At 44.8% G+C, this 24,001-nt stretch overlaps 1 protein-coding gene and 1 non-coding gene across 3 annotated transcripts in view; both read left to right on the top strand.

Moving 5' to 3' along the window:
* PRKCH (protein kinase C eta) overlaps positions 1-20,178 on the top strand; it is a 231,082-nt gene extending 210,904 nt beyond the window's left edge. For both annotated transcript variants that reach the window (XM_043918912.1, XM_043918913.1), the window contains exons 13-14: positions 17,374-17,517; positions 18,889-20,178. In XM_043918912.1, coding sequence (XP_043774847.1) covers positions 17,374-17,517; positions 18,889-19,035 — 291 coding nt within the window. In that variant the 3' untranslated portion in view covers positions 19,036-20,178. The remainder of the gene's footprint in view (positions 1-17,373; positions 17,518-18,888) is intronic.
* Positions 3,035-3,106, top strand: TRNAW-CCA. Its single transcript has one exon. It is a non-coding gene; the product is annotated as a tRNA-Trp (tRNA).
* Positions 20,179-24,001: the final 3,823 nt, after the last annotated feature.

Below are 24,001 nucleotides of genomic sequence, written 5' to 3'. Positions count from 1 at the left end.
CTTTAAGGACATGTTGTTTACAGATTACTCTGTCCTGGGGCCGATAGAATGGTTGTTCCTGAGAAGTCTCCACTGCTTCAGAAGTGGAGACTTCTCAGGAAATGATCACAGAAATCCTTCTCAGGCAAATATTGCCCAAGTGAATCATAATTTATTACTTGATTCTCAAGTTCAGGCACCAGTGCTCTCCTAATATTGAAGAAGCTTTAATTGCACATAGAAATAAAAGTGAAGTACTTTGGGATTCTATCAAATGTCTTCTATCTACCCTGTTTTCATAAGAAAAATTTATTTGTATATTTAGTAGAAAATCTAGACTAAGGAGAATGTGGCTTTTATAATTTTTCATTAATAAAAAATCAGGGAGAAGGGCTTGTCTTTATAGATTTATGCCTTAAAATTTCTCAACCCTTGGAAGGAAAATGTGGATGACCTAATCTATGATAACACAACAAATTGTGCTGCAGAGTTGGGCTTACTTTTGAATTATTACTCTCCCAGTCCTGTGGTCTAGAGTTGGGGTCCTTCTGACTTCCAAGGCATGCTAATCCCCTGTAGCCTGCAGTGACCACCATCACAGTACTAATGGTTTTTCATGATGCACATATTTAGTCTAATTTAGTCCAATTACCATAGCTGATTTAGCTTTTTTTACTATTTAAAAGAAAGACCTCAGAGTTATATAATTCAAATGAAAATGCTAGTTCATGCCATAAGGAAATATGCATTGTTGGCCTTAGTATATAAAAGTTATTGTGCTTGGTACCATGAAGCTGCTGCTGCTGCTAAGTCATTTCAGTCGTGTCGGACCCCATAGACGGCAGCCCACCAGGCTCCGCTGTCCCTGGGATTCTCCAGGCAAGAACACCGGAATGGGTTGCCATGTCCTTCTCCAGGGTAGGAAACAAAAGTCAGTCTGTGCCTCAAGAAACTTTAATGTTCCCTATTTAAGGATTAACAGTCCAGTTCAGTCTTTCTCTGATAAACACTTAATACCTTTTGAATCCAGGTCCGGGAGAAATCTTTAGAGACCGTATCAGCATTGAGCTGACCATCACCGCATCTGCTCCTCTTAATTTTTTTAGAAGTCCTCAACCTCTTTTTAGCATTTAGAATCCTCTTAAGAGAATTCTTCCCCACTAAATCTGAGATACAGGTTTCACCCCTTTTAGCCCAATCCCTATAAAACCTAGAGTAGCTACTAAGCAAGGTTAAGATTCACATGGAACTGTTAAGATGATTTATATTTAACCAGATAGATCCAATTACTTTTTTTTTTTAAGTTTTATTAGTGTATAGTTGATTTACAATGCTGTGTTTCAAGTGTACAGCAAAGTGAGTCTATTATACATATGTTCACTATTTTTCAGGTCCTTTTCCCATATAGGTTATTACAGAGTATTGAGTAGAGCTCCCTGTGCTATACAGTAGGTCCTTGTTTATTTTATATATGTAGCGTGTGTATGTTAATCCCTGACTTATCCCTCCCTCAATTACTTTATATCTTTGATATCTATAGAAACATTGCTGGTAACTAGTATATATGTTATCCAGGAGCATCCTGCCTCCACAATCTTGGTTCTGGGAGAAAACAGCCTCTGGTGTCTCGCGAGACTTTGCTCTTCAGTGGGGACTGAGTTGTTCCTTCTCCCTGCAGACTCACTTCTGGGAAGTTGTGAACCTCTTGGCTTACTTTATTTTGGCCCCTTTCTAATGCCAGCAGCACAGGGGATGACGCTGTGTCGCTGGCCGAGCACTGACTTTCTTACGTGGCTCTCTGTGTCCTCTGTCGGGCATCTTTCTGTACGAGGAAGCCTGGGTTTCAGTCCATGGCAGGCTTATCTCCCAGCTCTGCTACGCTCTGGCTGAGTGACCTTGGCAAGCTAACACACCTCTCTGAATCTGTGTCCTTGCTCAAAAGATCTGTAAATTGAAGTAATAAAATCCATGTCACAGGGTTACTCCCCAGATTCAGTGAATTCGTACACATAAGCCACGCAGGAACACGGTAAGCATTCTGGTTCTTCCTCCCTCAAGGAGTGTACCTTAAGAGCAATTTTCTGAAAAACACTGGAAAAGATGTCAGAGAAAATTACTAAAACATATTCACCGAGAGGATTTCGGAGACAGCTTTGTACATTTCAGCCCCCAGGCCTAAAAATAAAAAGCTTAAATGCTGTAGCTGAGGAAATTCAGCTGTTCTTGGCAGAGGGCTGAGATATTTAAACAGAAGTGTGATCAAAGAAAAGGAAGAAAACAGTGAAGAGCTCTCAAGACGTGGGGAGAAGCACCCAGGAGGGAAGTGTCAGCGCCCGGTGGTGAGGAACTGGCCTGCAGACCAGAGCTGTCCGAGGGCAGATGTTGGCTCTTTCACCTGCTGGCTGTGGGAACTTGGGCACACAGTGTGATTCTGCCATGCCTCGGTCTTCCTCATCTGTACCCTCGGGATCAGAGATGATGTGAGGGGGATACTTGGAACAGTGCTGAGCATAGACTAGATGCTCAGGAAGCAGATGCCAATGTCATCAATGAGACTGGGGTGCATTTTTGCATTTTTAGACTCTTGGTCCTTTTCTCTGAAAAAGTATGATTCTACTTATTGTATTAGGAAGATGGTTTGAGGTAGCAAGTCATGCCTCACAAACCATTCAAACTGCTTTCTGACTCTAATTGCAACTTGATTTAATTAGACCAATATAGTGTTGTTGTTTTTTTCTAGAAGAAACCTAAAAGATTATCTATTCCAATTCCCTCATTTAATAGATGAGGAAACTTGAGGTCCAGAGAAATTGTGACTCATCAAAGGCCATTCAGCACATTACTTAAAACAACCAAACAAATTAGAACCCTTGTGTAGCTCTCACGGGAATGTAAAATTGTGCAGGCACTGTGGAAAGTGGTATGGCAGGCAGTTTCTCAGAAAATCAAACTTAGAAGTACCATATAACCTAGCAATTCCATTTCTGTATATCCCAAAGAATTGAAAGCAGGGGCTTGAATATATTTGTACATCAGTGTTCACATCATTGGGGCTTCCCTGGTGGCTCAGAGGTTAAAGCATCTGCCTCCAATGCGGGAGACCCAGGTTCGATCCCTGGGTCGGGAAGATCCCCTGGAGAAAGAAATGGTAACCCACTCCGGTATTCTTGCCTCCTCCCATGGACGGAGGAGCCTGGTAGGCTAGTTCACATCATTATTCACAAAATCTAAAAGGTAGAATTGTGCTCATTTCACATGCTAGCAACATTATTCTCAAAATCCTTCAAGCTAGGCTTCAATAGTACATGAACCAAGAACTTCCAGTTGTACAAGCTGGGTTTAGAGAAGATAGAGGAACCAGAGATCAAATTGCCAACATCCACTGCATCATAGAAAAACCATGGGAATTCCAAAAAAATTACTTCTGCCTCATTGACTAGGCTAAAGTCTTGGATTGTGTGGATCACAACAAACCAGAAAACTCTTAAAAGAGATGGGAATACCAGACCACCTTACCTGCCTCCTGAGAAATCTGTATGTAGGTCAAGAAATAACAGAACTGGACATGAAACAACAGACTGGTTCAAAATTGAGAAAGGAGTACATCAAGGCTGTATATTGTCACCCTGCTTATTTAACTTATATGCAGAGCACATCACATGAAATGCTGGGCTGGATGAAGCACAAGCTGGAATTAAGATTTCCGGGAGAAATATCATTACCCTCAGATACGCAGATGACACCACCCTTATGGCAGAAAGTGAAGAGAATCTAAAGAGCCTTTGGAAAAAATAAATAAATAAATAAATAAAGAGCCTTTGATGAAGGTGAAAGAGGAGAGTGAAAAGGCTGGCTTAAAACTCAACATTCAGAAAGATGAAGATCATGGCATCTGGTCCCATGACTTCATGGCAAACAGATGGGGAGAAAGTGGAAACACTTGCAGATTTTATTTTCTTGGGCTCTAAAATCACTGCAAGATGGTGACTGAAGCCATGAAATTAAAAGACGCTTGCTCCTTGGAAGAAAAGCTATGACAAACCTAGGCAGCATATTAAAAAGCAGAGATATCAGTTTATTGACAAAGATCCATATAGTCAAAGCTATGGTTTTTCCAGTAGTAATGTATGGATGTGAGAGTTGGACTATAAAAAGGTTGAGCATCAAAGAATTGATGCTTTTGAACTGTGGTGTTGGGAAAGACTCTTGAGAGTCCCTTGGACAGCAAGAAGATCAAACCAGTCAGTCCTAAAGGAAGCCAACCCTGAATATTCATTGGAAGGACTGAAGCTGAAGCTCCAATACTTTGGGCACCTGATGCGAAGTGCCAACTCACTGAACAAGACCTAATGCTGGGAAAGATTGAGGGCAAGAGGAGAAGAGGGTGAGAGAGGATGAGATGGTTGGAGGGTATCACTGACTCAATGGACATGAGTTTGAGCAAACTCTGGGAGATGGTGAAGGACAGGGAAGCCTGGTGTGCTGCATCCATGAGGTCGCAAAGAGTTGGACCTGAGCAACTGAACAATAGGAAAAAGTGGAAGCAACCCAAGTGTCCATCAACAGGTGAATGGATAAACAAAATATGTTATATGCATACAATGGATTAGTCACCCTTAGCAAGGAAGGAAATTTTGACGCTTGTTACAACTTGGATGAACTTTGAATGCATTATGTTTAATGAAATAAAGCAAATACAAAGGGACCTCCACTTACATGAGAATCCTAGAGTAATCAAATTCAGAGAGACAAGAGCAAAATGGTAGTTGCCAGGAGCTAGCAGAGGGGTTGGTAAGGAGTTAGGGTTTAAGGGATGAAAAATTTCAGCTTGGGAAAATGAAAAATTTCTGTAGATGGATGGTGGTGATGGTTGTACAACAATGTGAATATACTTAATCCCACTAAACTGTACACTTAAAAGTGGCTAAGAAGGTAAATATTGTGTTCTATATATTATACCACAGTGAGGGGGAAATACCCTGGGATCAGAATCCAGTTTTTTCTGACTCCCAGTCCAGGGTTCTGAGCTAGCCTACACCTGGCCACTCCCCATTTTTATTCTCCTTTCCATTAATAAGTATCCTTTGCCTTTAGAGCCCCACATGTTTAGCACCCAAATAACTCCCTGATATGATTCTTTCCAACTGTCCTAGAAACATGAGCCACTGGAGGAAGCTTCCAGGGTGCCATGTACTTAATACTCACAGAGCATGAATCTGCCAACCATCTAACTTTCCACAAAGTAAGATATAATGTTTATGATAAGAATGATAGTGTTATTTAAAGATTGTGCATTTGAGTCTTTCTCTATTGACCTGAGATGAGCCTGTGACCGTAGAAGAAACTGATACATGAGGGAATCGGGATCCCTGTCTCATTCCACCCGGCAAATACTTGTCAGATGTCTTCCCTTGGCTTGGCCTTGTGTGAAGTGCCGGGAAGCAAAGCTGAAAAGACACAGCCTCTTCTGTTGCTCACAGCCTCGTAGGAATGAGAACACGTAAACGGATACTTAGCCCGCTGCCAAGGAGGAACGATCAAAGCTCTCTCTGGGGTCAAGGACAGGGAAGCGACATAAGGACAAGGCAGAGGAAGCAGCGTCTCGGCTGGGCGTTGAGAAACAAACAAGGGTTCAGTAGGGTTGACGGGGGTGGGGGGAGGGTAGTCTAGACAGAGGAACTATCTTGTATAAGTACCCGGAGGGGAGTGGAGCATGTGTGTTCAAAAAGTGCAATCACCAGTTCTACCCTTAGTGCGATAGGGGAGGGTGAGGGCTGGGAAAGATGCCATGGGGCCTCTGAGGGGTCCAGGAGACATTCAGAAAGTGGTCTATTCCTTGCAGTTGGTCACGTGGGTCTGGAGCTCAGGAGAGAGGCGGCAGATGACCACTATAGCATGGTGTTGAGAACAGGGGAGCAGCCGTGGACTGGGGGAGAGGGTGGAGAGTAAGAGGGGGGCCTGGGTGTTGAAGGGGTGACAGTGGGAGATGATCCGGTGAGGAGGTTGAGGAAGAATGACTTTGGGTTGTGTGAACATCTCCTTCTGAAGCCCATCTGCTAGTTTTACATGTGGTGAGATAGGCTAATGTTTTTGCAGTGTGCTTTCCTCAGAAACTGATGCTCATGGTAATTTCTGAGTAGTGCTAGCCAGGTTCAGTGCTAGTCCTTGGCCAGGAACCTAGGGCTTGGGAAATGCATCTGTTAGGAGCTAGGTAGGTTGAGACATTTTTAAGGACTCTGAATGAACTTTCATTTTGTTTTGTAATTCCAGATCAAGGTAAGATACCCTGCTTCCTTTAAAAATATGGACTTCGGGCCTTTTTCAAGGATTTTGTAACCATCTGTGATTCTGGGGGCTTACTGACTTCAAAAGTTCCTAATGTTATGAACCTGGAGGGTATCATGCTTAGGGAAATAAGTTAAAGGGCAAATATTGTAGGCTATCACCTATATGTGGAATCTAAAAAATACAACAAACTAGCGAATATGACCAAAAAGCAGCAGACTCACAGATATAGAGAACAAACTACTGGTTACCCGTGAGAGAGGGAAGAGGGGAGGTGGCAAGACAAGGGTAGGGGATTAAGAGGTACAAGCTACTATGTATAAAATATATATAAGCTACAAGAGTATATTGTACAACCACAGGGAATATAGCCAATGTTTTATAATAACTATAAATGGAATACAATCTATAAACATTTTAATCGCTGTGATGTACACCTGAAACTAATATAACATTGTAAATCAAGTATATTTCAAATTAAAAAAAAAAAAAAGAGTTCCTAATGTTGACTCCACTGGGTGTCATAATCCCCAAACTGTCAGGAAGTCATGCATGCTCTTCTGGATTGTAATCATTTGTCATGAAGCTTGGTGACCATTAGAAACTTAGACACAGGATTTCAGAGATGGAGGATGTATAAAAACAGTTTGTCTAAATCCCTGGTTGGCAGGCGAAGCAACCTCACATAATAGAATGGAAAGAACACACACTAGTCTGAGGGTCGCAAGACCTCTACTTGCCACTGCTACTCAGTCTTTATTCCTTAATACAGTGATGGTAACACCTTTGGTACCCACTTCAAATGGGGGTAGCACCATGAAAGCATTTTCAAAGTGGTAGGCACAATGCAGGAGAAGTTACTGGTATTGTTAAATTATGAGTAGTAATTTCACAGCATGCTGAGAGCTGTCATTATCTTCATCCTCTCTTTGAACATCCACCAACATCATCAAGATTATTAAGTGCTTAATTGTACATGAGGTTGTGTTAGCTTTTTATTTTGGAGAGAGCTGTATTTCTGTTTTCCCAGGAGCCTTTTTCTTTTTTCAATTAAAATTTTTTTCTTATGCATCTTTTAAATTGAAGTATAGTTGAGTTACAATGCTGTGTTTCAGATGTACAGCAAAATGACTCATATATATATAATGTACATAATATATATATTATTTTCCATTTTCTTTTCTGTTATAGATTATTACAAGATATTGAATATAGTTCCCTGTGCTATGCAGTAGGTCCTTATTTTTTATCCACTTTATATAGTATGTATCTTTTAATCCCAAACTCCTAATTTATCTCTCCCAGTCCCAAGTTGAGTACCTGAGGGCACCCCAAAGGAGAATTTGTAACAAATACCACGCAGAGAAGGAGAGCACCCACTGGTGAGCGGTGCCCACGCTGGTCCTCTTGTCTCTGTGTGTGACCCTCTTCTGCTGGGTCTGCCCTTCCCCACGGGAGAGGCAGGAAGGGCCAGGATCCCTGAGCCAGCCCCTCACATCCGCTCTCACCACTGTCTCAGCGTGGTGGGTCATCCCTACTTGGCTTCCTGAGATTTCCCGACAGTCTTGTCTTTGGAGCATAAGGTCAGCAGCATTCCTGGAATTGGCGTCTTCTGGATATTTTCCTGCCCTTTTTTTTTTTTTTCCTTCAGAAGGAAATGCTTTCTAAATGCCTTCTTACTTTAAAATAGAAGGTATTATTATTATCCCATGTCTGTAGAAACTGTGTGGATACGCGTTTATGTAACACCATAGCATCATAGATGTTCATGACCCGGGGGCTTTGTATGGTGTACTAACGTCAGTGAGTCCCCTCAATTCAGGGTGAGGGGTGTTCTTGTCTGTCTTTCACGGTGAGGGAGGGGCTGAACAGGGTGGGCACCAACATCTCACCCAACATAGCCCCTAACCCCTATTCCTTTCCTTCCCTCACTCTGCCATTCATCATCTTTACCCCCACCACAGGATTGGATAGCCTTACACCAAAAACTCAAGAGTCTCCCCAAAGTGTACATAAACATGGAGAGAGGGCTGAGAACCTGCTGGTGAGAACACTCCCCCTGGAGCAGAGAGTCAGTGGGGGAGGGGACATGGAGTACAGAGTTTTTGGCCCAATTTTCTACGTGAGAAATAAAAAAATCCCAAGTCATTAAGCAGTGATCCCTACAACTAAAAATAACCACAGTTTCCACTCCAATAGAGAAGACTATTTTTCTCTCTTGCCCTTTTGTCTCTCCTGTCTCATCTCGGTGAAGGTTTATGTTAAATGCATGTTTCAGAAGCAAAACTATCCTACCCCTGCTCTCAAAGAACAGTTATATAAAAACTGGCAACATCCACAGAAGGTAGCAGAGGAAAGATAAAGATATGAACAGATGGAGACTTTCTAGATTGCTGACCTTAAAGATGATTTAAAAAATGTTTTTTTTTTTTTTACTTGGTTTGGGTATAAACACATTCTCTGTTGGCTACCATGTCACTGAGTTTCCTAAACTGGCATTCAATTATCCCAAAATGCTAATAATCATGACACAGAAGAAAATACATGGTTTGCTTAGAGCTTCGGCAGTTGCACTGAACTTTGGCTTCATCAGCTCCAGAGAGGCTTGGCGGGGTCAGTCCTCCTGAGTCCCCAGAGCTTAGGAAGATGAAGGCCTCCCTGAGGTGAGCGTTCCTTTGTGCTCCTTCATCTCCTGTGAGAGATCACAAGGCACCAGTGCTGACTCAGCTGAGTCAACGCCCTTTCCTCCTGCTCACACAGGTGGCCGGGTTAAATAAGTGCTGAAAGGAGTTTGGTGCGTTCCCCTGAGTCACCTTTGTCAGTTCAGGAAGCACTGTAAACTTGGCCTCAGAAGGAGATTATAGCGTGCTCTCGCTTCTGAGCTTTACAGAAATTAAAGTGTATGTTTGCGTGTGGGCTTATCTGTCATCACACCTATCAGATTTCATTCCTCTGTGTGTTGTCTGCAGGAGTCTCGCTCACCTCTGTGTACAGAGAGGGAACCACAAGAAATCGGGGATCCTCTTTTAGCGCTGAGTGTGTCCCACACCTGTCACCAGGCAGTTAACCGCAGTGGCACTGGGCATGTTCCTCGGCATTTCCTGCTCCCCTCCTGGCAGAGGTTGGAGTGCTTGAGGCAGTAGCCAAAGGTGGTCAGCCAGGGGGAGGCCGAGGAAGCAGAGGGAAGCCTGGGGCCAGGGTCTTGCAGAGGATCTAGCTCTCCATCATTACAGCCGATTTTTCAAATACTGTTACGGGGAGAATCCAGAAGTCAGTTACCAAAAGATCCTTTAAAAAGAGGATGGTTAACATGCAGCCTGGCAGTGCTTGCCCGTGGCCAGGACTGGAGTTCCCTTAGGAGGAAATGGAGCTTTGGGCTTCTTACTGAAACTGACATTATAGAAACGGGTCATGTACTCACAGACAGACCAGGCTGGTATAGGCAGAAGACAGAAAAATGCTGATATCCTAGAGACTTCATTTTTGGCATGTTATTAAAGTTACTGTTCTCAATTTCCTTCCCCCATTTTAGATTGTTAGGACCTCTGTTCTTAGAAAACTTACATTTTATCTGTGGCTAGCAGTATGAAGGATTTTTTTTAAATGAAGTATTAATATCACATGACTCTTTAATCTTCATATCTCAAACAGGATAAAAATGTCAGGTTTTATAAAATGAGCATAGAAATATTTTCTATGTAGAGGTTTGCTGACGGATGTCTGTGGGTCCCAAGAGATAGAGTTGGAAAAAAGTCTAATGAACAGAAGTAGCACACTTTGTTTTCTTTAATTTGTCACTTCCAGTTATCACACAGAGTTCCTTTTTAGCAGGTGATGGTTAGGTTTGGTTTGGACACCCAAGACAATGTGTATCCGGAATAAAGAAGGGCATTGGACTGGGTTTCATCAAGAGGAAACGAAGACTTTGTGTAGTATGCCTCTGGAGGGTCCTTCTTCAACACTTGCTCCCTCTCAATAGCTGTGTTTGGAGGATCATAGCTGTCAGGAGAGCTTCCCTTTCCTTTAACATTTGGGAGTTACTGGAGAGCAATGAAATCCTCCCCATCAGTCAGAGCTGCCTGGGACTGGTTTGCCAGGAATAAAACCATCTTGGGCAACAACATTGGCATTGGCACAAATGCCCGACCTTGGGCTTCCTTCTCTGAGACTCGCTTCTGACCTTTACCTCTTTTTTTAACCAACACTGTAACATAACTATAGTGAAGCTACTGAGATAGCTTGGGTTTCAGGGTAAGCTATAATGAGTGTAAAACGTGAGCAAGACAAAGTGTTAAGAGCATTGATAAAGAATTAAGTATATGTCCAGGAACAGCCTGCTGGATTCCAACCATAGACAGGATGAAAAATATAATCAACAAAACTTTCTAGTTACCTGTTTTATATATAGTAGAGGGTATATGTCAGTCCCAATCTCCCAATTAATCCCTCTCTCCTTCCCCCTGCCCCAGTAATCTTGTTTGTTTTCTGCATTTGTGACTCTGTTTCTTTGTAAAAAGGTTCATTTGTACCATTTTTTAAGATTCCACATATAAGCAATATGATATTTGTCTGACTTCACACAGTATGACAATCTCTAGATCCATCCATTGCTGTAAATGGCCATTATTTCATTGTTTTTATGGCTGAGTAATACCCCATTGTACATATGTGCCATATCTTCCTTATCCATTCCTCTGTTGAGGGACATTAAGGTTGCTTCCATGTCCTGGCTATTGTAAACTGGGCTGCAGTGAACACTGGGCTGCAGGTATCTTCTCAAATTAGGGTTTTCTCCAGATATACACCCAGGAGTGGGATTGCTGGATCATATGGTAGCTCTATTTTTATTTTTTTAAGGAACCTCCATACTGTTCTCCATAATGGTTGTACCAATGTCTATTCCCACCAACAGTGTAGGAGGGTTCCCTTTTCTCCACATCCTCTCCAGCATTTACTGGAGATTTTTTGATGATGGCTATTCTGACTGGTGTGAGGTGATACTTCATTGTAGTTTGGTTTGTATTTCTCTGATGATTAGTGACGTTGAGCATCTTTTCATGTGCCTCTTGGCCATCTGTATGTCTTCATTGGAGAAATGTCTATTTAGATCTTCTGCCCAGTATTTTTGATTGGTTTGTTTCTCAGTTTCCTAATCTGCATTTCCTCCCATGACACCCCATCCCTGACTCGGTGCCCAACCTCATCCCTCTTACCATGGCCCTGGGCCACATGGTGCTGCTGGCACAGGTGGTTCTCGGGTCTGTGCCCTAACACCACAGCCTGAGGGAAGCAGGGCGAGAGAAAAAGGTGACTGACTAGTCTTTATAATGACGTCAGATTCTACCTGTGACAGCAGCAAAACACACAGACCCCGGTGGCTGCAACCTATACCAGCATGCATTTTATCTGCCTTGGATGCAGGGAGAGCCTTCATGGCCATGGACCATATTCTGTTCTCTGTCCTGTATTCTTTCTCTGCTGTCCCGCCTCAGGACTCTCTGTAGAGCCATGAAATTCATTCTTCCTAACTAGGAGTCTTTCCCTGAAATACTGATGGGGATGTCCTGAGGCATGCCCTCTTAGCTTCCCAACACTAACTGCTAACTCTGTGACCTTTGGTCTGAAGTTGAATGGAAGGAGGAGGTCATTTTGTTTGCTCAACAGCCAAATCCATCTGTTAAGTAGGAAATACAGTGTTCTTTCTCTCCTGAAAGAAAATCTTATTAATCACTCTGTTTATATAACTAGTCTTCTTCCTATGAAATCAGATTCCAAAAGAAAAAATACTTTCAATCATTGCGTACATTTGAATGAGTTTCAAAGTACATTTGGACCCTATCTCTAGATGCATTGTTACACAGCGTGAGTTTGAACTCTATCCTCTGGAACATCTGACAACTCAAAACCACAGCCGCCTCAGGTGTAGCAGAGCCCACAAGACATGACAGGTACTGTCTGATCTCAGATTTACACGAAGGTGTTCCAGTGCTCTCTTCACCCTGCATTCAACACTTCCCTTCTATTGTTAAAGCAGATATAACTGCACGTTAAAACCCGAGAATCGTCTGTATTATTGTTTTCAGATTGTCTTTAGAAATCTTTGCTGTCAGAAAAGCAATTGCTTTCCTCAAAGAAAATGAGCAAAGAAATCTTTGCTGTTTTTCCTGAGACCATCACTACCACCCCCCTGTTGGAGTCTGGGACTGTGAAGGCAGAAACAGATCTTGTGCCCTTTTCCTGGTTACAAAGTAGAATAGCAGAGAGAGAGCGCCAGATAAACCTTGGGGCCAAAGCTCAGCTCAGACGTTCCTCTCTGACAGGCGTTTCAGTCCATGCTCCTGCATTTAGGTAGAACAGGATGGCCCTCCGAGTGCTTTAACAAGATACTTGCTGAAACTCACTAGCATTGATTAAGGGCTTGCTCTGTGCTGGTATTTTACATTCATTTACTCATCGTAATAGGAGGAACTTTTAAAAAATCTCTATTTCATAGTTGAGGAGTCTAAAGTCCAGGGAAGTTAATACACTTGTCCAGGGTCACACAGCTCATGGAAGAACTGGCATCCAAACACAGTAATGAAGCTGAGGAGCGGAACCACTTCCCCTCTGGGCCCTGCATATCAGAGGAGCTCTCACATCCTTTATGTACCCATCCCTGGCCCGGCAGGAGGCTTCGCGGGACATTCCTGTACCGACCTGGCCCATAGCACTTGTGTTTTCTCAGGCGGGGCACCTGGCTGACTGCTTCCCACTGTGCTCCTGCCTTCTCTGCAGCCTGGAAGGAACTGTTGTTTCTCATTCTCTGGGCAGGTATGCTTTGAGTCCTTTAGGACCATCTTTCCACGTTCATGAGGGCCTCAGGAGAAAGGGGAATACAAGAGGTGTCCACACTTTCTTGCCCCTGATCTCCAGTTAGCTGGAGACTTACATTCGAGGTGGAATCAGATTTTCCACCCTGGACTCCTCACTCTTTGCAGCTTATAAAACGCTTTCATTGAACCTAGCAAACAGTCTGCTTCCTTTAGTAAATGTATCCAAAATCTTTCATGGAGTCACTTTATTTTCCTCCTGGGCTGACTTCCCCTTTTGAGACCACAGTCAGGGAGAAGGTCAGTTGAGGTGAGGCAAGTTTTAAGTATGACCTTAGACATGGATGAGTGATGCCTCTGAACACCGTGGTTGTTAACGTGTTTGGCTTCAGGTCCCAGTAGGGACATAAGCAAATAGAGAAAGTTTTCTGCAACGGGATGGTGCCATCACCAGCAGCAGGAACATGGTGTTTAAGGCGAGTCCTGGGCCTGGCCTAGGGCGGTGAACCCCCTCTGCCCCCAGCCCTCTCCACTGATGTGTGCCAAGAAAGATTCCAGGCCTGGGATTGATGTTCAGTGTTCCCTGAACCTCCCATCTCTGCATCTTTGCTAGGGGGTGGGGCTTAGTCATAGAGGACCGATAACCCCGCCCCGCCTCCAACTGGCCTTCTGCTCCCTCAGCAGCACAGATCACTCCCCTGTTCCTCCCCGGAATGGTCCCCCTCCTAGTTTCTGTTCCATGATCTCTGTCCTCCTGTGATTGTCTCATGAGCTCTTCTTCTCACCCTGTGCCAGGGCTGGGAGCCAGCACAGGCATATGTGGAGGCCGGGGAGCGTGGAGCCGGGTGTGAGGCCGTGAAGAGTGCCGGGACCGGGGGTCACATGCCCCAGCCAAGGAGGCAGGCATGCTCAGCTCAGGTCATTTTCACCAGGAAGTAGTACAGGCCCAGCATTCCAGAATATTCCATCTCCCAAGAGAATTTGGAAAACTTGACTTTCATGTGATGTAACATTTGCTACTTCTTTGACAAGTCGTTAAAATTATTTTAAAACACTCTACGTGGGCCAAATAAAATGTCTGTGGCCTGGGGCTGCCCTCGGTTCTCTTCTGTCTGCCTCCACGTCCGCCTTCCCAGCACGCCAGCCTCCCTCCCAGCCTCAGCTCTATCTTATCAAATGTCGTCATCATCCCTGGGAATCAGACTTCTCACCCTGGTCAGGATCCTCCTGGTGGATGTCTGCACATCTCAGATGCAAAGCTGAGTTCACCAACTTCCCAGATCTGTAAGGTCTTGAGAAATGATAGAATGGTAGATGTTTATTATGTCTTCATTCCTCTGACAAAAGTCATCACTGCTACTATTTCTACTTCTACTAACACCAGTATACTCCCAACCTTAATTGGTTCCTCTTCTGTCACCCATTTCCATCACTCAACAGCCAGAGAGGACCCTGGGACCTGGCTGCCCTCCTCTCTCTGCCCCCCCAGCTCCAGGCAGTGTGGAGTCTGTTCATTCTTCTTCCAAAAGCCCTCCAGGGCTTGCTCCCTGCCTTTCCTCTCACTAACGAGAGATTCTAGTTTCCAAACGTATGTTTTCTTGGCAGTGATCTCAGCCTCCTAACTAATCACCCCCATGTATCTCTTCCCTCTCTACTAGGGATTTAGCCATCATGTTGTGTCTAGAGTCATCTCCTAGGTCAAGGGCAGCTCCCATCCTTCACGTCAAATACGCTGTAGACAGGTCTTGCTGGCTCCCCTGCGGTTCCTTAGCTGTCCTTTCATGCCAGCCCGAACACCCAACGTGGTGGGTGCTTGCCTGCAGCTATGCCAGTCTGCGTTCTCAGGCATGTGATAATTCTATCCACCTCGTGTCATCAAATGTCCCCTCTTCTGTGAGGCCACTGCCTGCCTTCTCTCCACCAGCTCCCCAATGCTAGTGTGCTAGTGGCCCAGGCTCTCTCCAAAGCTTCCGTTGCACTTGACTATGTCTTCTTTTTATCCAGCTGTGTTAGTTAAAGCGTGCTTGCCTCTGCCCGCTTCTCTTGATCAGCTCCTTCATGGGGAGATACTATCCTCATCATCTGTGCACCTCCTACACCACCCCCCACCATGAGGCCTAGTTCACTGCCTTGCATAGACACCTGCAACTTTTATAAATTGAACTTTTTTTTTTCTTCTACATGGAGGATGGCAATATCTAAAAGGCTCAAGATATTCAAAGTTAACACAAAACTGCCTGGTCATTCAAAAGAACATTATCAGAATTCTAAGTAAGCTAGTGGAAAGGGTCATTCTGCCTGACCCTGTTTGCAGGGATGAAGTCTGTAGAGAACAGCCACGGCTTGGTCTGCTTTTCTTTGGTCAGTGCCTTGCCACAGTGCCTCTTGGAAGCTTGGCTTCTCTGCCGGGGCAGGGAAGAATGGGCAAAGGCGTTCAGACACCGGGGTTTCTGCCACCCTGGCAGCAAGAGCCCCACACTGTTCCTCTTGCCCAGAAGAACAAGTTGTACCCACACATTCACGAGGTGTCCTCTGCTCGCACCATTGGCAGGCCTGGGAGTTTCCCATAAGCCATCTGGGTCTGTTCTGCTGCCCTTGTAGCTTGAGTTTTTTGCAGCATTGTCTTTTGTTAATTAGCTTTTAGAACAGACACAGCTACTCCTTCAGGGATTGTATCCCATTGACTTTCCTAAGAAGGGAGTCTACTCGTTTCTTCGGTGTGTGTATTTTCCCCTGTCTTCCTAAGATGCATACACTTAATCTAGGCAGAGCCCGCACAGCACGAGTGCCTAGCTCTTCCAGAATGGAGTTGTTTATGGGACATTTCCTATAAGTCTGCTGATCACCCCGCATGCCCGGAACGCTCACTGCTCAGTAGCTCTCAAAGTTGCTTTTACTTTAGAGTTCCACCTCCAAATTCAGCACCACCAGGCCTTTGATTCCCCGTCTCTTGGAAAGAGGAGAAACCATTAAACTCCATCATTTTTTACTAGCTCTTGTTTGAAGCTTTTGTAGCATTTTATGAGGTCTCTCCTGTCATTTTGCTTAGGGACCTTGGCAGCCTCCTCCTTCCACCTGATCACATTCACCTGAAGCAACCCAGGAGGTTTGGCAGCTTTGGACACCTGTGACATGGCAGGGCTGGTCATCTCCCAACCCCACCCTTTCTTATGTGCACCTTCAAGATCTTTTCAAATGTACTGGGTAAATTCCACTCCAAAGAAGTATCAGCTTCTGCTCATTACTTTTGCCTTGTGTTCTTAAGTCAGACTTGGAAAGGGGTGTTTGGGGGTGGGGGCTGTTATAAATTCATTTAAAGATAACTTGATTTAAATTTTTGAAAAGTTTTTATCCAAGGTCATTTTCTTTTGATTATGGAAGAGTATGCCTTTAAAATTAGAAATGACATCCTGCCATGAAGAGTGAATTATCCTGTACTGGTCTTTGGTCAGGAAATGATCAGAATGCCTGTATTGACCACTTCATGAAAGGAGAGTTGGCCCAAAACATCTTGATAGGAGGTCAGTTGCCAAGAAGTTGCCCAATTGACATATAAACACAGAGGATGGATACACACACACAGTCCTTAAATGTGTGGCAATGTGTTCCAATTTTGGTCTATGTGGCAAGAGTCTCAGTCATGAAACATTTCAAAATGGAAGAGCAGGAGAGAAGGGAGCATCTCGAAGGAAAAAACTCTTCAGTCAAAACTATAATATCTTTGTTGCATAAATAAAAGTGTCCAACTTTGTTTTTCCTGGAGCCCGAACACAGAACTTTAAGTTTCTCACCCTGCGGCTCCTTCACCCGGAGCGTCAGAATAATGACGCTCTCTCTTCTCTCCGTGGTCTTGTCAGAGAGCGGGAATCCTGGCCGGCTGGTCAGGTCGCTCAGAAAAATGGCACAGCTGTTCTGAAAAGTAGCCCCATTCATAAGCTGCCGGCTGTCCTCAACTGCGGTGCTGGAGAAAGGCACACTGTTTTATAGAGAGGTTCTTTTCTTTAAAGGGGAGAAAAAAAAAATACATGGTATTTACAGGAAAGAAAACTGGGCCCTTCGGTTTTATTTTGGTTGCCACGTCTGAAATGGAAGTGGGGAAGGCCAGAAATACACACGAGCAACTGCGCCTTGACGGGATGATTCATAGTGGTTGTGCCGCCTGTGATGGAAAATGCAGCTGGTTAAGCAAGATCAGCCATGAAGCCTCACATCATCTCCTCTGGCAGGGTTGATGCCTACCGTCTTGTGACAGCCTTACTGTGTGTGATTGTATGATTGACTGTCTTTCTCCCCCTCTCAGTTCATGACCAAGAACCCCACCATGCGCTTGGGCAGCCCAAGTCAAGGCGGTGAGCATGCCATCTTGAGACACCCTTTCTTTAAGGAAATCGACTGGGCCCAGCTGAACCATCGCCAAGTAGAACCACCTTTCCGACCCAGAATCGTAAGTGTCTGACACCACTTCAGTAGACCTTCTTCTTTCTTAAACTGTCTCAGTGTTCCACTTGAGCAGCTAGATGGTCCACCAGGGGATGACCAGACCAGAAGTTCAGCCAGATGCTCTACAGGGCAGCCTTATCCAGGACTCCTCCTTGCCCCCGAGGCAACATCTCTTGGTGTGCCAGGGGTTATGTCTCAAAAAGTGTTCACCTCTTGCTTGCCTTGGCCCCATCCCCTCAAGTTAAAATTTCCTGGAGTTGAAGAGGCTTTGAAACTTTCCAGGTTTCCCCAAAAAAGTTTGGTTGAGAAATTCATTGTTCTAGCTGATTTCCTTATGCTCCTTAGTCAGGGAGCCTTTCCCAAGCCCCCAGGAAAGTAGAGAGGATGTGAAATGCTCCTCAGGGCCCTCAGCCTGGCTCGCTGGCTTGGAGAGCTCAGCTCTGTGACAGCCCCTGCAGCACAGGGCTCAGGGCAAGAGAGGAAATACTGGGAGTACCATGGGTGCTTCCCCAAGGGAGGAAGCTAAGTAGGGTGGCATTCCTGAAGGGTCCAGCTCTTAGACTGAGAGCTAAGCTGTTTCTTATAGGTGAATCAAGAGAACCACAGTGGGAAGGCAGAGAAGCTGGGCTTCCAGTACATCACAAGTTAGGGGGGACAAGGATGCTCAGAGAGAAATATCGTTGACTCCAGGAAGAGAAGTGAGAGATCTCACAATGGTAAAAATGATCTCTCCAGCATTAGTTTATAAAGATATAAAATACACGTTTCCGTATGTCATTGGCTTAATCTGTAACAGCCTGCTAGGTTGAGACACCAAACACCCAGAGCATAAAACCACTTCCTTTCATGGGCATCCCCCTGCCAGCCCCTCTGGGAGGAGGGGAAGTTTTGCCAGCAGGGCAGAATGAAGCTGCTGGTGAGTGAAGTGAGAGGCATTTGTTCCCTGAACTCAGAATTTCCAAGAAGTCTTTCAAGAAAATCGCTTCAAGCACATAGTGTGAATTTACATAACCTCTATTGTCTTGTGGGCCCCTGTATGGCCTGCTGAGAAGTGTTACTTCCATGAAATGGACAGGGTGAACCAGCTGGCTGGGTCAGGTGAGCAAGTTAATTCCTTAGCTTCCCAGCCTAAGACTGGTCTGCTCAGCAAGATTTTTATGAGGCTAGTGAATTGGTGGTTACAGATGCCCTAATAATACACAATGCAGTAGAATTAGTAGAAAGCAATGTTTAACCAATTGTCATAACTGGAATTAATGCTGCTGAGAGAGTTGCAGGGCCGTCCTCTGAACTCACTGGCAAGGGCTAAGTCCCACGGAAGATTAATAAGCCTCATGTACAGAATCTGAAGTTTTCCTTGTTTCCTTTTTGACAGAAATCCCGAGAAGACGTCAGTAATTTTGACCCTGACTTCATAAAGGAAGAACCGGTTTTAACTCCAATTGATGAGGGACATCTTCCTATGATTAACCAGGATGAGTTTAGAAACTTTTCCTTTGTCTCTCCAGAGTTGCATCCATAGCCTGTGGCGAATGGGAGAGATGGTATGAGAAGCAAAAGGAGAGATTTTTCCAGGAATTTCCTCTGTGGGGAACTCCTCAGTGTCAACGTTCGAACAAGACCCTTACCTTCAGGGAACAGGTGGAGAACTCTGTAAAGGACGGAACATCAGGAGATCAACCACTTCAAGTTCTGAGGGAGCCAGGGTCCTAGAAATAGTGGATACTGAAATGAGATTTCATGAAGAAATACACTGCTCAGCTCTGAGTTTCCATGGTTACTTCAGGTTCAGGATATTAACAGGAGCCAAAAGAAGAACAGGTGTGAAGAATAAACCAGATCCTAGAACTTCCAAGTCACTCAGGATTTCTTACTTCAAGGGACAAACCTAGACGTTGTATGGCCTACTCCCAGCTCTTCTGTAAGCCAATGAGCCCTGAATACTGGCAGTCTGTAAGAAGTCTCTAAATGCTCATGAAGAACTTGACGAGAAGGAAAGGGATGGCTTTCCAAATAGAATGACTTACTCTGAACAAGAAATAGTGTCCATAAAGCTCATAAAGCCCAATCTTGACAACAGTTGGACATCAAGGCAACTGCTACAGCTTATTCTTTTATCTTTCCTTTCACTTCATAGATATTTATTGAGTGCCCAGTGAGATGGTGCAACAGTACCCAGCAGTGTAAACAGATTTGCTCTCACCAAGCTTTCATCCTTAAGTTACTGGAAAGGTGTGTGCATTCTGTGAAATGCCTCTCCACGTTGCCTACATCATACTTTGTCTGCACATAACTTTTTTCACAGAAGGCAGCTTGCTGCCCCAACAGCAACTATCCACATACTTGGCAAGTTGACCAGCAGATGAGCTCAGCAGCTAGCAGACCGGTGGAATCTCATCGTCGAGGCAATGTGCCGATATTGCTCTGGTCTCATCACTGGAGAACCACTCTCCAATCAGGTCCGTGACCAGACTTATGGCTTATACCTTAGCAAGTTATTTAAATTATATTTTAAGAGACAAAGATGTTTGTTACGCGTTTTAATAATTAGAAATGGCTCTTGTAAGCAGGACATGTATCGAAGAAGGACCTTATCATATGTACCCATGTATGCAGTTGGAGAATTTTATCTGGCTGAAATAAATGCATTTTGTAACAAAAGGGATTTTACTTGTCTAGAAGGATTTGTCCCATCCCCACTAGGAGAGGAGATATATAATTAAAATAAGCTTTGAGCACAACAGACAGAACTTTTGACTCAAAGCAACTTCCTGAGAGCAAAGGTTGACATCCCATTGTGTGTGTCACTTAAATGAATGTGGCCTGTCTCTTCGTAACCACAACTTTCATTCTGAGTCAGGGTAATGAGGTCTAAGCCTCACTGCCACAGACTCATCCTCAAACTCTTTGTAGCTAGACACAATAATTGCTTATTTCTCATCCAGTGAGAGCAAGTTCAACAGCCCCCTTCCTACTCTTCACTATGCCATCTGTTTATGCAGATTCCAAGGTTGCCATAGGAAGGGAAGGGCGAAATGGAGGCAGCGCTGAGTGTTTCCCTACCTCTCCTGGGAGGAACACGCATCACCTGTGCTCACACCAGACTGGCCAGAAAAACAGACAGGACTGGGAATTACAGAGGAGCCAAGGGGTATCTGGGCAGTAATGACATCACTGTTGGAGGTTCTTTTTTGTATTCCAAGATGGAAAATGACTTTTGAATGAAGAGAGTAGTTAGAAGCCTCCCTTTATATTTCACTCTCAGCCATTCTTAGATATACTCACTCATGTAATTTTACTAGGTCGTCACAATACCCCTGTGAGGCAAGCTGCTCATTCTACCACTATGTCCAGTGTGAGCACCATGGTGCATTTTGTACCCGAGAACAAGAAAGGATCTGAGAAGTTGAATTAGTTGATTACCCAAAGGTTTCAGACTTGGTGAAGAGTAGGTCCAGTCTGGAGTCGACATCTTGGATGTTCAAATCCCACAGACTTCTGGAAGGGACTGGAGGACTCTCTGGCCTTTGTAGCAACTTTGCAGCTCAGTGTCTCCTTTTGCTCTGTGGGGCTGACTAGCTTCGGTCTTGTTCACAGTGTAAAGAACCACAAAGAATAGCAGGCCTCCTGTGCTCGTTTACAAAATCCACTGTCACAGGCCTGCAAAGGACCCCACTATCTTCTAGACTCAGCAGCTTCCCTCGTGGCAACCTATTCCCAAGTCTGCCACCTGGGTCCCCTAATTTGGGTTCAGTCCATTCTTTTACGATAACTGCAGACCTGTTAGATTATCTGACAGCCAGACGTGGCTGTGATAGGATTTCTAACATTTCTGCCCCATCCCTCTTTTCTATGTGAGGAGAGAGGAGGTACAGGAGATTGACCTAAAACTCAGAGAGTCTTCGACCCTAGGGTTGGAGCTCTGTTTCATATCTTTCATCCATCCTCCTAAACCTTACTTCCCTTTTGAGGATCACAAGGCCTGCACTTCCTGAGGCGGGCTGGCCACAAGCCATTTGATCAGCGGGTGCTTAGTCTGCCAGGCCAGCCATTCCCCTGAGCTCCATGGGTACCATGGAGGTCAAGACAAGGTCACACTGCCTCTTCCCTCCTGCAAGACCATCTCGCCTCTTCAAAAAGGAATCTTGAAAAGTCTTCAGGCCTTAACACCCTTCTCCCTCATCTCCACACCCATTTGTCCCTGTTCTCCTAAACTATTCCATGCTACCCTATTAGCCATGCAGCCCTGAGTGTTTGAAAGGAAAATAGAGCATTTGCTCTGACATGTTGATTATCTTTTGACTGCAGAAGGAGTTTTCACTTACTGATGGATAACATTTATTGCACAGGTGCTGTTACACTTTTCAGTGAATTTACTCATTCAGTGCCCCAAGAGGCGGGCAGTCTCATCTCCATTGTACAGATGGGGAAACTGAGGTATTGAGTGATTAAGTAATTTGTCTGAAGTCACACAAGTGAAACAGTAGGGTCAGGATTGAGGTCAGGCAGTTTAACTCCTGAGTCCCTAGTTTTAGCCCAAATTGTTAAAATTCCTCTATTAAGGTCAATTTTATTGTTCCCAATTTTGTGAGGTATTGAGCACAATAAAAAGGGTGTAAACTGGATTTAGCAGTGAGCGCTAGATAAACTGACAGCTGGGCAGGACGGTATTACTCATCCGGTTCTGTAGAACCCTTTATCAGCAGTGAAACTGTGTGATTTGCATGTCAAGGGCCTGGAGTGGCTCACCCCCACCCTGCTGCATCTGCCCCCCGCCCCCCCTTAAAGGAACTGGGGCAGGCCAGAATGATGCAATCAGCACTTGGACCTCCCTGAGGAAGAGGAAATAGTCTGGGTCAAAAGATCCTGCAAACCCTGTGTGAAGTCCTGGGGTAACCTCTGAGCCTTGGAGGTGAGAGAGTTTAGTGAGGGGCGGTCTAGCCCCTTTCTCTTCCCTACTAGGGGATCCCCTGTGTTTCAGTAACCCACCTTGGTCACCCATCCTGCTGGTAACGTGGAATCATCAGAAAGGAGACATACAGCCTGGGGCTAACCTGGGCAGCTGCATGGTTACAGCTACAGAGCTGATGTAATTTGGTAGCAAAGAAAAGACCAAATTAAAAGCACCCCATTTATCACTTGTTGATCTTAACTGGGTGAACATTGCTATAAAGATATTCTAGTCACAGATATGGCCTTGACTATATCACGGGCCAACACCATAAGGCTTTATGTCCCCACTATTCCCAGATTTGGTCATCCTGTTTGCTTTGTCTGGCTGTGTTGACTTAAAATGCCTAGGCAGCTCTCTCTGATTGCCCCTGGCTCAGAGTTGCACCAGGTCCTATAACTCCTCATTTTACGTCATCTAGGGATAAGACTCTGATACCGCCAGAGACGTGTGCAGTGGAAATGAGCCCTCTGGTCATATGTCACTCTAAACTGAGGTGCAGGTTGGACAGATCAGGTCCAAGTGCAGCTATCAATGAGGCTTTATCGTCTCTCTTCCTTCCTGTGTTGAATTAGAACCACGGCTAAGAGTGCCACCCTCGGCTTCTTCCTGTTCCAGAGGCACCCCATCACCTCCACTCCCCTGTCAATTCCTCTTTCTCTCCTCCTCACCTTTTGCATTCTTTATTCCCTGGTGTAATAAGCCAGCTCTATACTCTCTCCCTCCCTCTATCATTTGGTTTACAATACACAAAGATGACATAAAATCCTGATTTGCTTACATTATACGCTCTTTTAGGGCCCAGAAATGGAAGCCATCCATCCCTTGTATTTCCACATCTTTGGCTTCACCCCCGTACCCACACTCTACCCACTATGTCAGGTATTGCCCAGGCAGAGACTGCCTCTGAGGCAACCCTGCCTGCTCTGCCCACCATGGTTCTGGGAGGCAAGACATCAGAGGAGTGAGCTGGGTAGAACCCACATCTGTTCACCAAATCTGCCTCTTAATGTGTGTTCTTGGAGAAAGGGAGTCATTTCTCCAGGTTACCATTTTCTAGCCCACACTCTGCACTCTGGCCCACCCTGTCCAATCTGCAACTCAGTTCAGATGAACCTATGTCTACAGGGCTCATTTGAGAAATGAGTAAAATTGACACCTGCCTAGCCAGTCCTGTTACTGCAGGGATTGGTTGTGATGCTCTATGTGAAGCCTGTACCACAGCGGGGCACGTAGAAAATGCTTGGTCAGTGGTAGAGATTATTACCGTCAGCTATTTCAGAGGACAAGGGAAGATTGCAGGTGATGTCCTCCAGGAAAATGGGTGAGTGGGACCCCCACGTTCTTCACGCTGCCCATCTCGCCTATGGGGATTCCATGCCAGCTCCAAGTTGGAGGGCTTTGTACTTTCCTGAGTAGTTGCCTGCAGAGATTTCTCAGGAGATTCTTTCAAAAACTTCTAGGATGTTCTGAGTCCATCCTACCCTGATTGACATGCAGAATCAGTGTTAAGCTTGAGACTGTGCTGCTCACCGTT

Source organism: Cervus elaphus, chromosome 12, assembly GCF_910594005.1.
Source record: "Cervus elaphus chromosome 12, mCerEla1.1, whole genome shotgun sequence".
NCBI classification, from domain to species: Eukaryota; Metazoa; Chordata; class Mammalia; order Artiodactyla; family Cervidae; genus Cervus; species Cervus elaphus.
This window is presented reverse-complemented; position numbering and strand designations above follow the sequence as displayed.